This window comes from Eretmochelys imbricata, chromosome 14 (genome assembly GCF_965152235.1).
Source record: "Eretmochelys imbricata isolate rEreImb1 chromosome 14, rEreImb1.hap1, whole genome shotgun sequence".
In the NCBI taxonomy this organism is placed as follows: domain Eukaryota; kingdom Metazoa; phylum Chordata; order Testudines; family Cheloniidae; genus Eretmochelys; species Eretmochelys imbricata.
Genome location: NC_135585.1, coordinates 14575088 through 14591424, shown reverse-complemented (window position 1 = coordinate 14591424; position 16337 = coordinate 14575088). Strand labels below are relative to the sequence as shown.

General features: G+C 46.6%; 1 protein-coding gene across 2 annotated transcripts in view; it reads left to right on the top strand.

Moving 5' to 3' along the window:
• The first annotated feature begins 1283 nt into the window (after positions 1 to 1283).
• Positions 1284 to 16337, top strand: part of HID1 (HID1 domain containing) — a 47237-nt gene continuing 32183 nt past the window's right edge. For both annotated transcript variants that reach the window (XM_077834007.1, XM_077834006.1), the window contains exons 1-2: positions 1284 to 1415; positions 14871 to 15020. In XM_077834007.1, coding sequence (XP_077690133.1) covers positions 1350 to 1415; positions 14871 to 15020 — 216 coding nt within the window. In that variant the 5' untranslated portion in view covers positions 1284 to 1349. The remainder of the gene's footprint in view (positions 1416 to 14870; positions 15021 to 16337) is intronic.

Sequence of the window (16337 nt, the reverse complement as noted above, 5' to 3'; positions counted from 1 at the left end):
GGGGAAGGAGGGGCTGTGTGCTGTGGCAGGAGGGAGGGAAGGAAGGAAGGAAGGAAGGAGGGATGAAGGGAAGGGTGGAGGAGGAGGAGGGGCTGTGTGGAGGGGGAAGGAGGGGCTGTGTGCTGTGGCAGGAGGGAGGGAAGGAAGGAAGGAGGGATGAAGGGAAGGGTGGAGGAGGGGCTGTGTGCTGTAGCAGGAGGGAGGGAAGGAGGGATGAAGGGAAGGGTGGAGGAGGGGCTGTGTGCTGTGGCAGGAGGGAGGGAAGGAAGGAAGGAGGGATGAAGGGAAGGGTGGAGGAGGGGCTGTGTGCTGTGGCAGGAGGGAGGGAAGGAGGGATGAAGGGAAGGGTGGAGGAGGGGCTGTGTGCTGTGGCAGGAGGGAGGGAAGGAGGGATGAAGGGAAGGGTGGAGGAGGAGGAGGGGCTGTGTGGAGGGGGAAGGAGGGGCTGTGTGCTGTGGCAGGAGGGAGGGAAGGAGGGATGAAGGGAAGGGTGGAGGAGGGGCTGTGTGCTGTGGCAGGAGGGAGGGAAGGAAGGAAGGAGGGATGAAGGGAAGGGTGGAGGAGGAGGAGGAGGGGCTGTGTGCTGTGGCAGGAGGGAGGGAAGGAGGGATGAAGGGAAGGGTGGAGGAGGAGGAGGGGCTGTGTGGAAGGGGAAGGAGGGGCTGTGTGCTGTGGCAGGAGAGAGGGAAGGAGGGATGAAGGGAAGGGTGGAGGAGGAGGAGGGGCTGTGTGGAGGGGGAAGGAGGGGCTGTGTGCTGTGGCAGGAGGGAGGGAAGGAGGGATGAAGGGAAGGGTGGAGGAGGAGGAGGGGCTGTGTGCTGTGGCAGGAGGGAGGGAAGGAGGGATGAAGGGAAGGGTGGAGGAGGAGGAGGGGCTGTGTGCTGTGGCAGGAGGGAGGGAAGGAGGGATGAAGGGAAGGGTGGAGGAGGAGGAGGGGCTGTGTGCTGTGGCAGGAGGGAGGGAAGGAGGGATGAAGGGAAGGGTGGAGGAGGAGGAGGGGCTGTGTGGAGGGGGAAGGAGGGGCTGTGTGCTGTGGCAGGAGGGAGGGAAGGAGGGATGAAGGGAAGGGTGGAGGAGGAGGAGGGGCTGTGTGGAGGGGGAAGGAGGGGCTGTGTGCTGTGGCAGGAGGGAGGGCCGGCCGGAGCATCTGCGAGGCTGGGTTTGACAGGCGGGGAGCGCCGCGGCGGCAGGTGAGGGCCGGGGGGATGGAGGCCGCGTAGGGAGAGGAGGAGGGCGAACGGCGCTGTTCGTGCTGACGGAGGGGAGGAGACGGCCGTGCCCGCCGCAGGGACTCGCCGGGAGGAGCCGAGCCGAGGCGGATCTGGGCTCGGGCAGGTCCGGCCGGGAGAATGGGCAACGCCGACTCCAAGCTGAACTTCAGGAAGGCGGTGATCCAGCTCACCACCAAGACCCAGGTGAGCGGCCGGGCCGGACCGAACCGAGCGGGGCTGGTGTCCCGGGGACACCGGGCCGGGATGTGCCTTGAGATCCAGGACGGGGGGGCGCCCGTCGGGCCCCTCTCCCCTAGGGCCTGGGCGGGGGAGGACCGGGAGAAGCGGCCGCAGCGATCTGCGTGTCAGACGGGAAAATAAGGGGGCCGGTCCGCCATGAGCCAGGTGGGAGCCGCCTGGCGAGGGGGGCAGCTGAGGGCCGGGCGCAGGGAGTGGCTGCGGGGTGAGGGCAGCTTGGGGGGTTGGTTTAAGGGAGGCGGCCCCTGGGGGGCTGGTTGGGACCCTGGAGGCTCCTGGGCGGGTGGGTGTTGGTTTTTGGGGGAGACTCCTAGGAGGTTCCTCTGTGCGTTTCCTGGATCCCCTGGAAGGAGGTAACCCTGCCCTTTAATAACAGCTGCTGGGTTTTCCTCAAAGCCCTGCATGGTGGCACCCCTCCTCCCTATGCCTCTAAATAGCACCCACCAGAAGGAAAGCCAGTTGAGGGTTCTCAGTTTCTAAACTGTCCCTCTTTGGGGCTTAGACTGGCAAGGGGGGTGGGGTGGGGTGGGGGGTTAAGGCAGGATCCTTGGGGACTGGGCCTTGCAGGTAGAAGGGACCTGGCTGGAGCAGAGGGTAGCAGGGGGCAGTGCCAAGGAAGCCACAGCCCATGTGCCCGAGCCATTCCCATCACACACCTTTCACAGTATCCCTACATCTGTGCAACCCTGCCTGGCAGCCTGGATAAATGATATGAATTTTATAACCTCCCCTAGCTAGTGCTTCTCCCTATAATAACTGCCTTCCAGGCACAGGTGAGAGTGACTGTAGGTGTAACAGCTGTTGGATGTCAGCACCATCCCACACACAGAGCCAGTTAGCTTGCAGTACTGCTTATGGACAGAGGTGGAGAGTTGTCGTGCCATGGGATCTTTAACTTGTACCTGGGCAAGCATGAAAACCTGAGTAAGGGGAAATTCTCTGTGGGAGAAAGGCACATTCACCACTACACTGCTCCTTGCCATGCTATGTAGTTAGATTATCTCCATTTTCTGAAGATTAGGATTGGAATTTGGGACCTGTGGTTTTAATGTATTGGTGCTAATCTACAGCCCTTCTGCTTTGTATCTGCTGCCTTGTAACAGCTGGGGGATTCTAGTTCTGAGGAAAGTGAGGACCTAGTTTCAGAGTAGCAGTCGTGTTAGTTTGTATCTGCAAAAAGAAAAGGAGGACTTGTGGCACCTTAGAGACTAACACGTTTATTAGAGCATAAGCTTTCGTGGGCTACAGCCCACTTCATCGGAGGCATAGAATGGAACATATAGTAAGAAGATTATATATACGTACAGATAAGTTGGAAGTTGCCATACAAACTGTGAGAGGCTTATTAGTTAAGGTGAGCTATTATCAGCAGGAGAAAAAAAACTTTTGTAGTGATAATCAAGATGGCCCATTTAGACAGTTGTCAAGAAGGTGTGAGGATACTTAACTTAGGGAAATAGATTCAATATGTGTAATGACCCAGCCACTCCCAGTCTCTATTCAAACCCAAGTTAACGGTAATAATAGCTCATCTTAACTAATTAGCCTCTCACAGTTTGTATGGCAACTTCCAATTTATCTGTATGTGTATGTATATCTTCTTACAGTATGTTCCATTCTATGCATCCGATGAAGTGGGCTGTAGCCCATGAAAGCTTATGCTCTAATACATTTGTTAGTCTCTAAGGTGCCACAAGTACTCCTGTTCTTTTTGAGGACTTAGTAACTATAGTTAGAACCAGGCTGTACAAGTTTCCCTATCTTGCTCTGTCAATGCATTTCAATCCTGACCAGCAGTAGCCCATACTATTCTACTGCTGAGCCTTCTCTGTATTGAGATTGGCAGTTATGTGCTAAATTGTGTGATGACTTTGTGACATGGATTAACATCCAGTCAAGACTCAGTTTTAGCTGTGATGAAATCTGTATATGAACTCATATCTTTAGATGTTAGATGCATTTATTAAAATAAGGGAAATCGATACTAATCAAATCTTATGCTTCAGGGCACCAGCTCATCACCATAGGGGTCGGTAAGGATTTTCACCCTATTCAACATCTCACAATTACATAGGTGCATTATGTTTTTCTTCATTATCCTCTGATGCGTCTGCCTTTGGCTATTGCCAGAGGCAGGTTACTAAGCTTGGTGGACCAATTTTCTGATCTGATAAGGCAGGTTCTGTCCTCTTATGGTATTCAGCTGCTCAAGGTTTAAATCAACAGAGGATTCCCCCACTTTTTCTCATGTCTATGCATTTTCATATAGCCCCTTCAGGAGAATCCTCTCTGTTGGACAGGAGGTAGCTGAATGAAACTGACATAGCTAATATGATTGTTGTTAGTTTCATTCTAACCCTGACACACTGATGGGGAAGAGCTAAGAGCCACTTGTATCAGAGGAGGATCAAATCTGTTGTGCTCCAGTAGATGCTGTATCTCTGTAGGTTTAATCGGGAGAAGGAAGTGAAACAAAAATCGGAAGTGTATATTATAGGGAAGGCGGCTGCCCTGGTGAAGTAGCAGCTGTGGATCTTAGTTTGGGACTGAGCTGAAGTCTTCTTTTCTTAGGACAGCAGATAATGGGAGTCTAATGGAGGCAGCACATGTTACTCGTTGGACTCTAGCATCTCTAAGCATTTCTGAGCTACAGTGGAGGGCTGCCACCCTGAAGGATCTCTGATGACAGGGGCATGATGGATCGTCTGAGACTAATTGGAGGTGGTAGTGGAAGGAAAGGTGACTGGAGGAGAAGAGAAATGAGGGAAGGGTGGGGGAAGTGAGAGACTTATTAATAAAGGGGTGCAAGGTAAAGGGAAACATTTATGAACATAGGGGTCTAGGGACAAAGGTTTGGTTTGGGGAATGAATAACAAAGAGAGAATAGCTTCATTTTAGTGAGGAGTGCTAATATAGTCATAGATGCCTAATCCCTACAATTCTGGATTCTCCTTCCACCACTTGAAAGCGTGTTTATAGAAGGCAAGATTGCAAAATGAATGCAACACTTGCCCCTCCATCACCTAATCTTGTCATGTCTGGAGCTTACAAATAAAGCTCTAAGCAGGGCAGTCACCTGTACTGCAGATCCAGAAGGCTGCGTGGCTCCTCTGGTTTGTTGACATATGTAGCAAGATAAAGTTCACCGTGACACTGAATATAACAAAGACAATCTATGTTCTTGGCTGGATTTGTTAGCGGAGTCTGTAGAAATGTAGGTGAAACTTATGCCATGCGTAAAAGAGGGTGGGATAATGAAACACCCATATTTACATACCTTTGTTAGTCTCTAAGGTGCCACAAGTACTCCTTTTCTTTTTGCGGATACAGACTAACTTGGCTGCTACTCTGATATTTGAGAAGGGCACTGGTGTTTGCATGTGCAATAGGCAACACTGGGCTTCCTTGCAATCTTCTGAGCTTATAGAGGTAACAATCTCCATGTAACCTCCCAGTCCGCTGAGTTGCTGGAATTAAAAACAAAATATTGTGTTGGTTTGGATAGTTTCCCCACAGGTATTTACCCAAACTAAGCATTGCTTTCTCAGCAGCATATCTACTCTTTCTACTTTCTCTTCTAACACTGGGCAGCAGGACAAATGGAAGTTTACATTTCATTAAATCACTGGTAACTTAAAACCTTTAGCTGAGCAAGCAGGAAGTCACACATGGAGTCAGTTTTTAAAAAATCAGCAAATAAACATTTCCTTTCAACCCAAACAATGAGGGGTCCAGAACCTGAAAGTGAAATTGACTGTAAGCAAAAATGAAATTGACTTAATCAATTATAATGGCAAGAAAAATGCTAAAAGCCAACAAATAGCATAAAGTGTGAATAGTACATTGAATTTTCAAAGTGCTTTCAGTTCTAATTATATAAATTGGTGGTAATCACAAAGGAAAGATATGTGTTTATAATGCTCGTATACCTGTATTATAATCAGATCTGTCCCCTGAGCTGTTTGGATAATTGGAATTTATCTAGATATGATTTTTAAGTTGTTAATGCCCATTTAATAATACTAATTGTGCCTTTCATCTGAGGATCTCGGGATGCTTTATCATCATGAATGAACTATCCTCCCCCTTCCCCGCAACACTCATGTTACTTAGATGGTATTTTATAGATGGCTACTGTGAAGCACAGAGAGGTTGCAACCTGCCAGGGTATCACAAGAAGTCAGTTGCAGAGCTGGGAATCAAACCGAGGAGTGCTTTAATCATTAGACAAATTAACTTTCCCTCTCCCTAAATATATTAATGATAAAATAGTCTTTAGAGTTTCAGGAAGTGACCAGTCTATAATATAAAATTCACGATCTTCTGATATTTTCTTGTCATGTTTTAGTGCCAGCCACGTAACTGTTTTTAAAGAGATGAGAGGGAGCAAATGGAAAAAAAACATTTGGGTCTTTCTCACACTGGTGTGCAGCTGCCTTATCTTGATAAGGTGTTAATCTGAGCCTGATAAAATAATGCCCGGTGTCTAAAGAGACATCAGTTTAGTAATCTATTAACCTGGTTCTGAAAATTTTCAAGCAACTCAGTCTTGGCTTCATCAAAAGAAAACCTTGAATGCATGGGTTAGCCTTTCATCTGTCAGGTGCACCTGTGCTTTTAGGACTATATTTTTATACCGCTGGTGTTTCTCTATGCCCCTGCCAAAGTTCCATGACACCCCTTTCCTCCTCCTCAAAAGCCTGTGTTATAGCCACTATTCTTCTAGCAGTGGAGAACTGGCAAAGAGCTTGCTACGGAATCTCTCCATGCTGTTCCATTGTTGACTGCAGAGGGCGCTGTTGTGAAGCTCAAGATGCTCTTCCCCCACACCTGCCCCCCACAAATGAGTGTGCAGCCTCTGGCCTGGGCAGGTAAAATCAAAGTGGGCTCTCTAACTTGGGAGCATTAGCACTAGGTCCATCCATAGACCTGCTTTAACCTTGTGTGGGCGCCCTGGGTCAAAAGCAGGGACACACCTGTAAATGCATATTAGTTGTCACAAAGTAACCATCAGGCTGTCCAGGCTACCGCAGGGGTGGATGGGGTCTCGTGAATCCTTTTTCATGGAGCTCAGTTAGGTGCTCCAGGGTGACTTTAATAGTCTTCACATTGCAGTTCTCCTTCATTTCATCTCTATGGGATTGCATAGACTGTCTTATCTTCAGTGTCTTTGTGGGTACGAGAGGAGAGGGCGATGTCTAGCCTGATCATAAACAAGGCAAGTTACTCCTTGGGGCCCTGGATTTTTGGTGTCCCCTGTATCCCCATCATGTCATGGCCTTTTTGATAGTGGGATTGATGGGGGAGACTGCTCATGGACTAATTCCCTTCAACCCACCTCTGTACTTGGAGGTGGTGGTCAATTATTATGATTTATTTTATTATTTGTATTGCTGTTGCACTAAGGAGCCCCAGTCATGGGAGAGAACCCCACTGTGCTAGGTGCTGGACAAACACAGAACAAAACCATGGTCCCTATCCCAAAAAAGTTTATAATGTAAATAGACTGGATAGTTGCAGTGGTGAGAGGGGAGACAGTGGACAAGAGACAACAGGTGGATACAGAGGTCAGGCAAGTAGGTGATTGAGCTTTCAGAGCATCCTCTGTAGGGCTTGTCTACACAGGGATACCCAGGAAAAATAATCTGAATTGAATTTACTGTGTATTAGTTAAACTGCATTAAACCCCTATGTGGACGCACACGTTCAGAATTAAATTTGTCAATTAAACTAAACCAGATTAAGGCCACTTTAATTCTGAATGAGTGTCCACACAAAAAGCATCTTAACGAAGCCATGTTAAATTCACACCTTTAGTTAGCAAGCCCTAAATTTCTGCCTTACTTCTTGCAAATTGTAAGGCCAGTCCTGAGCTAAGATGAATGGACTCTTGGGGACAAACATTTTATTTAAAGGAATAACTCCCCAGCAGTGCTGAGCACTGGCATTTGGGATAAGATGGTAAATGTTGACTGTGACTGAGGTCATATATGACAGTTTCTGAGTGACAGCAAATTAGTATATTAGCCAGATCAACACAATGATGACAATAACAAATGAGTGGGGCAGGACCGCAGGGCCTTTTCCTGTTTATAGGCCATTATTCGTGCAGCTCTATTCTTCTGTTTCCTGTGACGTGTCCTGTTTGCACAAGGATCCTTTTCAGGGCTGTGATTCTGTGTTTGATAACTGGCAAGATCACTGACATCCAAGCTGCTTCCTCTTTGAATTCCCACAATAAAAAAAACCAAACCCAAACTTTTAATGCAAAACTAAGACTGAGAAATAAGACAGAAAACATACAGGAAACTTTCAATTAAGGTGCCTGGTATAATTGATGCTCTAACCCTGTGCGTTCATCTCCCCTTTCCCTCTCACCACACCCTTCGTAACCACGTTCACCCTCTGTATCTGGGTTGGAGATAGGAGTCCTCTCCACCCCACCCCCATGTACCACATCAGCCTTAACTCTGCCCACTGTACTCTCAACAACCGCTTCAGGCTCCAACAACCCTCTCTTTAGCACTTTACCCTGGAAAGCTCAGCTCAGACAGCTGCATATTTGTTCTGTGGCTGTCTCCTTTTAGAGAATTGCAACCAGGCAGCCTGTGTATTGACTTCAGGCCTTTTCTGTCCAGATGACCTAAGGCTGTGGTCTCAGAGGATAGACCTGGCTGTTAGTCCTGTAATACTAGGTTTTTGCTCAATGTGACCCCACTGATCATTGCCTGCTGCTCTTCCTCTCCCAAGAGCAATACATTTGCAATGTATTGTAGCCAAGTCTGGCTTCTCTGTTGTTTGGTGCACGCTACCATGCTGTGTTACGGTTCGGGACCAAGAATGGCTTAATTGTTTTGAGCCGTGTGCTCATTCTGAAGAGTTAAGGCTGCTGAAGTTAATAGCAGTGCCAATGGGTATGCTGAGCCTTGTGAAGCAGGATTGCCCAAACATCCTTTTACGAAGGCCCCAAGTGCACACACAGGCCGTTGTGAGCCTAGCTGCAATGGTATTTGTTACTACATTCTGTGCCTAAATGTTTATAATCAGGGTTTCAGATTTAAGATGCTCATGATGGATGAGTGAAGTAGCTTTCTGATTCTCCTCACCTCCCCACTTTAGAAACCAGATAGCAGAACACCTGGTGAACTCAATCACAGTTTGGGCCAATTGCTGTTTAATCCCCCCTGAGACTCTGTGTGAGCAAACCAAAGTCTCTGTAAAGATCCAATAGTGCTCTGTCAAGGGGATGAGCATACATATATGGAGCAGTATTTGGAGGGAGGCTCCTAAGAAAAAGCCAGGGGCTTCAGGAAGTGGTGTTAATGACTCAGTAAAGCGAAGTCTTTCTCCTGAGTCAGTATTGAACCAATGTCCCAGGATTGTACTCGTAAGTGGTATGGCGCTGGTGCCACCTGTTTTGAGGCGATGTAAAACTGACTTCTTGTGATCACGAAGGAACCAGGAAATGGTGTGTTAATGTAACCCATTGGGCAGCCATCACGTTAACATTAGTGCTCTGATCAAAATTCTAGCTGCTATTCCGCCTCCCTAAGTTTCCCTTGTAGTTTCGGTTGAATATGTTATTTTTCATTTCCTATCTTAAACTGATCTGCAATATTGTTGTGCACTGTAAAACAGCAGCTGTGTGTCACCCCAGAGATGGCTGCATTTCAGTGCTAGATGAAGTGATTATATAGTTTGGAAAAGGTATGGGATCCTTCCGCAAGGAAGGTGCTATAGAAGTATGAGATATTATGTGTGTTACACAATTAGAGCTAGAGATATATTCAAGAGTTCAGAGCCAGAATTTCAAGTGCTCAGCTCCCTTTTAAACATGTAAGTAAGGCTCAGATTTGCAAAAATGCTCTGTACCCAGCAGTTCCCACTGAGACACTTGTGGGCAAACTTTCAAAACAGCGCAGCACCTAATGAGCTGAGTTCTTTTGCAGATCTGGCCCTAAACTCACGAGCATTTACAGCGATCTCCTATGGGAGGCAGCATGCTGGATTCTTTGGAAAAATCCCTTGGAAGGGGGTCTGATGGGGACTTGCTGGGCTGCCCATCTGGTAAAATGAAAAGGGTTTCTGTACTAGAGCAGTCACCTGTGTCTAAGCACCTTTTTTCCTAGGTGGAGAGAGCCTGGGGGATTCATTTCATGGCTGGCAGGAGCAAGACAAGGGCAGTGATAATAGGAAGGTTCTTGGCATCAGAGTGTTAAGGAACAAAACCACAATTAAATGAACCTGCTCTACCAGTTTTGGCCTGCCCGGCTGCTCCTCTTGCTTTCTGGCCTTTGGGTTTTAATGACACATCACCTGTACAGAGCTCTTAAGTGCCTCTGAGGTTAGGGCTGCTAGTTCAAAAGATGCTGTCTCCTCATACCCAGCTAGAAGAGTGTGAATCTGAGTGCTTCCCTCTGTCTCAGTGTCAGAGCTGTGAAGAAGGCAGCTTCTAATTGGGGATCCTTGCATGCATTTAGAAGCTTGTTGCAAAGGCGGACAAATTAACAAAAGAATTGTAGCAGATGTTGGGAAAATGTTTTAAATTAAACTCACGTTAATCTCTCCCCCCTGCGTTCCAACACAATGGAACCACTCACTGCACAGTAACAAGCATGTTTAGGTAAGAGCTGTTGTTTGTCTTTGAGTTTTTATTACGTCAATTGCATGAGGCACCAGGCACCCTCTATTCCTAACCTAAGGGTCAGGAATGTTTAGTGAACCTGGCATTCTGGCTGACTGAGCACTTGTTAGTGTGTTTTAATATTGGATATTCCCCTTGTCTTCTGGTGATCCAGTAATACTGTACACTTGCATAGCATCTCCTGTTCAAGGAGCTCCCAATGCTTTACAACCTCACAACGGCAGTCTTCGCAGCTGAGAACGTAAAGGAGATTCCCAAACCTGAGCCATTCTTTTTAGGTGACAGATCTGAGGAACTGTCCCAGATTGAGGTGTCATTAGAGGAGGTTTGAAACAAATTGATAAATTAAACAGCAATAAGTCACCAGGACCAGATCGTATTCACCCAAGAGTTCTGAAGGAACTCAAATGTGAAATTGCAGAACTACTAACTGTAGTCTATAACCTATCATTTAAATCAGCTTCTGTACCAGAGGACTGGAGGATAGCTAATGTGACACCAATTTTTAAAAAGGGCTCCAGAGGTGATCCTGGCAATTACAGGCCTGTAAACCTGACTTCAGTACCAGGCAAACTGTTTGAAACTTTAATAAAGAACAATGTTGTCAGACAAGTAGATAAACATAATTTGTTGAGGAAGAGTCAACATGGCTTTAGTAAAGGGAAATCATGCCTCACCAATCAACCAGAATTCTTTGAGGGGGTCAACAAGCATGTGGACCGAGGGGATCCAGTGGATATATAGTGTACTTAGATTTTCAGAAAGCCATTGACAACATCCCTCACCAAAGGCTCTTATGCAAAGAAAGCTGCCACGGGGATAAGAGGGAAGGTGCTCTCACGGATTGGTAACTAGTTAAAAGATAGGAAACAAAGGGTAGGTATAAATGGTCAGTTTTCAGAATGGAGAGAGGTAAATAGTGGTGTCCCCAAGGGGTCTGTTCTGGGATGAATCCTATTCAACATATTCATAAATGATCTGGAAAATGGGGTAAACAGTGAGGTGGCAAAATTTGCAGATGATACAAAATTACTCAAGATAGTTAAGACTCAGGCAGACTGCGAAGAGCTACAAAAGGATCTCTCAAAATTGGGTGACTGGGCAACAAAGTGGCAGATGAAATTCAATGTTGGTAAATGCAAAGTAATACACATTGGAAAGCATAATCCCAACTATACATATAAAATGATGGGGTCTAAATTAGCTGTTACCACTCAAGAAAGAGATCTTGGAGTCATGGATAGTTCTCTGAAAACATCCACTCAATGTGCAGCAGCAGTCTAAGGGATAGATAATAGGACAGAAAATATCATGTTGCCTCTATATAAATCCTTGGTATGCCCACATCTTGAATACTGTGTGCAGATGTGGTCACCCCATCTCAAAAAAGATATATTGGAATTGGAAAAGATTCAGACAAGGGCAACAGAAATGATTAGGGATAGAATGGCTTCCATATGAGGAGAGATTAATAAGACTGGGACTTTTCAGCTTAGAAAAGAGACGGCTAAGGGGAGGTATGATTGAGGTCTATAAAATCATGACTGGTATAGAGAAAGTAGAGAAGGAAGTGTTGTTTACTACTTCTCATAACACAAGAACTAGGGGTCACCAAATGAAATTAATAGGCAGCAGGTTTAAAACAAATAAAAGGAAGTATTTCTTCACACAACGCACAGTCAACCTGTGAAACTCCTTGCCAGAGGATGTTGTGAAGGCCAAGACCATAACAAGGTTCAAAAAAGAACTAGATAAATTCATGGAGGATAGGCCCATCAATGGCTATTAGCCAGGATGGGCAGGAATGGTATCCCTAGCTTCTGTTTGCCAGAAGTTGGGAATGAGCGACAGGGGATGGATCACTTGATGATTACCTGTTCTGTTCATTCCCTCTGGGACACCTGGCACTGGCCACTGTCGGAAGACAGGATACTGGGCTAGATGGACCTTTGGTCTGACCCAGTAGGGCCATTCTTAATACTCACTTGTCCAGCGAGGGGCAGAAAAACTTATATTATCTTAATTTGACAGATGGGGAAACTGAAGCCCATTGGTTAAGTGTGTTGCTTCAAGTCACACAGTAAGTTGGTAGCAAAGCCAGGCATAGAATCTTAGAAATGTAGGAGTGGAAGGGGCCTCAAGAGGTCGTCTAGTGCATCCCTTCACACTGAGGCAGGATTAAGTATACTTAGAGCAGGACATAGACCCCAGGAGTCCTGACTTCCAGGCCTCTAATCCTGGTGCTGAGTTCTTGTGTCCATTGGCTGCAGCCACTCACATGCCTCTTATAGCTGGCTTTTGGGCACTTTTAAATGAGATGATCCCATTTCTTTTTCATAGTGTGGATCATGTCTTGAAAGGGACGGTGTCTCATGATGTCACTGTTCCCATCTCCAGTCCCATGGACCATCTCCAATCCCAGTTGTCATCACATAACATCTTTGCGGCTACAATGGCAGCCGCTTACGTGGAAGAATAACATTAGCAAAGTGGTCAGTGTAATTTCAGCTTCTCTAATGTGAGCTAGAAGCTGGGAGCGAGAACAAGAGCGAGTACCATGGACCAGCCACCTCTCTACAGACCACAGCAAGTGCTCTGCAGTGGTCCATGGAGCAGTTTGAAAACTGCTGCTTTGCACCAAATATAAACATGCTTCCCCAGCTGGAGTTTCAGCAATGAGGACTCTGTGTCAGAGAAAAATCTAGGTTCTAATCATGCAATTGGATCCACCTGGAGCCCCATAGACTTTGGTGTGTTTCCACAGGAGTCCACGGGTCCATGTGGTTCCAGTTGTAGGATCCAGGGCCTTTGTGTTCATTGGTCATGATCGTCACAGTTCTATCAAAACTAACCCTGAGTGGGGAGCAGGTCTGGGTGGGAGCCATACACAGAGCCTCAAAACAACAGTGATGGTGCCATGTCAAGCAACAGGTACAACTGACATATTTTTGGTTCATTTATTTGAATGTTTCTGTTGGGGTGTGGAGAGGTGGATATTTTTTTAAAGACTATTTTTAACCAAGTAAACCTTGACCAACCTCTTTCACACTGTGCAGTATAAATACGCAAGTAGGTGAATATCGCACCTGCATTTAGACCTTGGAAGCATTGTTGAATTGGGTGATCACTCCTAGGCTGTGGGTTAGTTAAGGATGCCTGCATTTGTGGCGAGGCTTCTCTGCAGTGAGTGGCAGGTTTTCTGAGTGTTGAGCGATGTTTGGGTTTGAGGTGAATGAAATGTTGAGCCCTTTCTGAGCTCTTCAGAGCTCTGTGCTCACTTGCTTCTGATGCTCAGAAGAGTCCTGTGTAACCATGGCAGCCTTCTTGCTCTACATATAGTGTCTGCTCCTTGCAGGCCCAACCCTTCCACAGCTTGGTAAATTCCTATGCAGACAAGTCCTTCCACTGATTGCAATGGGAAGGGTTGCACATCTGGGCCCCGTGTCTCTCCGGTTCACACCTGCTCACTATTGAAAAATACAGCAGTTGTTTCACTGTTGACAATTATCCCCGTTAGCCCTGTAGATCCAATACATCTACAACAGAGAGAAGTGGAGTCTAATCTGCTTTGATTATCATCACTTAATCTGACCTGAAAATTTTAGCATCTCTATTAGTGGTAATGATGCAAGTGGCAGAGAGAATGCGGCTTGAAGAATCATTGTTCTGACTTACAAATTGAGGACACTTGGTCTGTAAGTGAGTGGGAGGGAATAAGATTGGAATCCAACACTATCAGTTGCACAGAGTAACTTTTCTGAGTATAGATGGACATTAAGGGGAAACCTGACAAACTGCTCTCGTTTCCAAGGATGAGAACTCCTGTTCTAACCTCTGTAAAAGGACTTGGAGAAAAATATGTGCTCCCATCCTCTGAAAGGGAGACAGCAGTGCTGGGAAGAGAGGCATGTCTCCCCCTCATAGAGCCTGAAGACTGGATAAGGAGAAGTGTGTTTCCAGATGTGGAGCAGGCATGTTCTTGTGGGGCAGGGAGCCATCAGACTGTGATAACTCGATTGTTTTGTACAGTAGTTTTGCCCGCTTTACGGTTGCCTTATCCTTCCCCTCTCAGCCCCAGTGTCTCATCCACTTGTTGCACCTTGGCGTGACATAGATTGTAAGCTCTTTGGGGTGTGGGCTCTCGTTTTACCCTGTGTCTCTAGCCCAAAGGGCCCTGATCCCGCCCCAGAGGCATTACTGCAATACAGACAATTACTCAGAGCTTCCTCTATATGCCCAGGAACTGGCAAAGTGCAAAGAGGCAGCTCAGCCCGCATGCTGTGAAAGTCACGGAACTTGCCATGTGCATCGTGGGTTGCAGAAACGCCGTTCTGTAAATGGACTCATGTTTGTGTACAGTCTCTTTTGGTTGTTGTTAGCACTGGCCCCTTAAAAGACTCAGAGTCCTACATTCATGCAGATGATACAAATATGCCATGTAAAGAGTCTGCCTGTGCCCATTGGGCCTCTCCAACATAAACACAGGTATAATGTATATACAGTTTAGTAGTTCTGGATCCAACTACAGCTGTGTCTAATAACAGCTGAGGTTTTGGTACCAAGAGATGCCACTATACAGTACTGATAGATTGATACTGGTGCATAGTCTCTCCTTCCAGCTCCTGAGCACCGACCAGGCCTAGGTTGGCCCCATTGCTGACCAAGTTAGAATGGCTTGTGTTTGGCCTCCATAGAGCGATCTCTTCCTCTGTGTCCTTGCTATCCACATCTATAACTCTGGGTTTGTCTCTTCACAGCCTGTGGAGGCAACGGATGATGCCTTCTGGGACCAGTTCTGGGCAGACACTGCAACTTCAGTGCAGGATGTCTTTGCTCTTGTGCCAGCTGCAGAAATCCGAGCAGTGAGAGAAGAATCTCCTTCTAACTTGGCCACTCTGTGTTATAAGGTAAGGTGCCTTCTCCTTCTCACCTGGAATTAGTGAGAGTCAACCCTATGGAGAGTCCCAACACTGAAGTGGATCATAGGCGTTGAGTTGATCTGCACAGGGATCAGTTTCAGCAATAGGCGCCTCTCACTTGTATTACCATCATGCCTAGGAATCATGGACAAGAACCCCATTGTACTGGGCGCTGTACAAACACAGGACAACAAGACAGTCCATGGTGCTGCTTTCTGTGATTAGCAGCTCCCCATATGCTTGCCAAGTCCAGACTTGGCATTTGTAAGTATTGGCCATATGAACAAGTAAATGGTTGCAGCAGAAATGCATGTTGATTTTTGGAGCAGATACAAAAGTGATCCAAGTCCTTGCAAATTCCATTCCCTGCCCTACTCCCTGTGATCCTTTTCAGGGCTGCTTGCCCCTGTATCCTCCTGAGGTTTAACTGCAGCTCCCCTCTCTGCCCTGCAGGGCATGGGCGGTTTGCTCACATTTCCTCTTTTGGTTTACCACAAACCACAGGTGGCATTTGATCAGTTCAGTCATCACCCATCACCTCCCCAACTCTTGGTTTTAACATAGGCTGCCATATATTTTAAGGATTCTGACATGCAAGCGTTGTGTATCCTTAGTGGAGCCAGTGCTCCTGCTTCCTCATCAGAGCATCTGATTGCTCCTCAAGGTTCAACAACAATCTCGGCTTCTGGAACGCAGAAAGGCCCTAAGGGCCTGAGCCAACTATGGTGCTGGTCACCCTAAAAATGCCACAGATGGATAGATATGGGAAAGAGTCTTAAGCCTATTTCCACATTTCACTGCCCTATCTCCTTTGGCATTAGCACTAGAGTTGGAAAGTTTTTTCATTGGAAAACGCAGATTTGTCAAAACTGAAACAGTTCACGAGAAAGAGTCAATTTCAATGAATCTCCCGATTCAAAACATTTTTGGAAAAAAATGTTCTGAAATTGTCAAAGTGTCCCATTTTTGACACTTTCTAAACAAAGTTTAGTTTTCCATAGATTCCAAGGCCAGAAAGGGCCACTGGGATCCTGTATCAGAGTAACAGCCGTGTTAGTCTGTATTCGCAAAAAGAAAAGGAGTACTTGTGGCACCTCAGAGACTAACCAATTTATTTGAGCATGAGCTTTCGTGAGCTACAGCTCACTTCATCAGATGCATACCGTGGAAACTGCAGCAGACTTTATATATACACAGAGAATATGAAACAATACCTCCTCCCACCCCACTGTCCTGCTGGTAATAGCTTATCTAAAGTAATCATCAGGTTAGGCCATTTCCAGCACAAATCCAGGTTTTCTCACC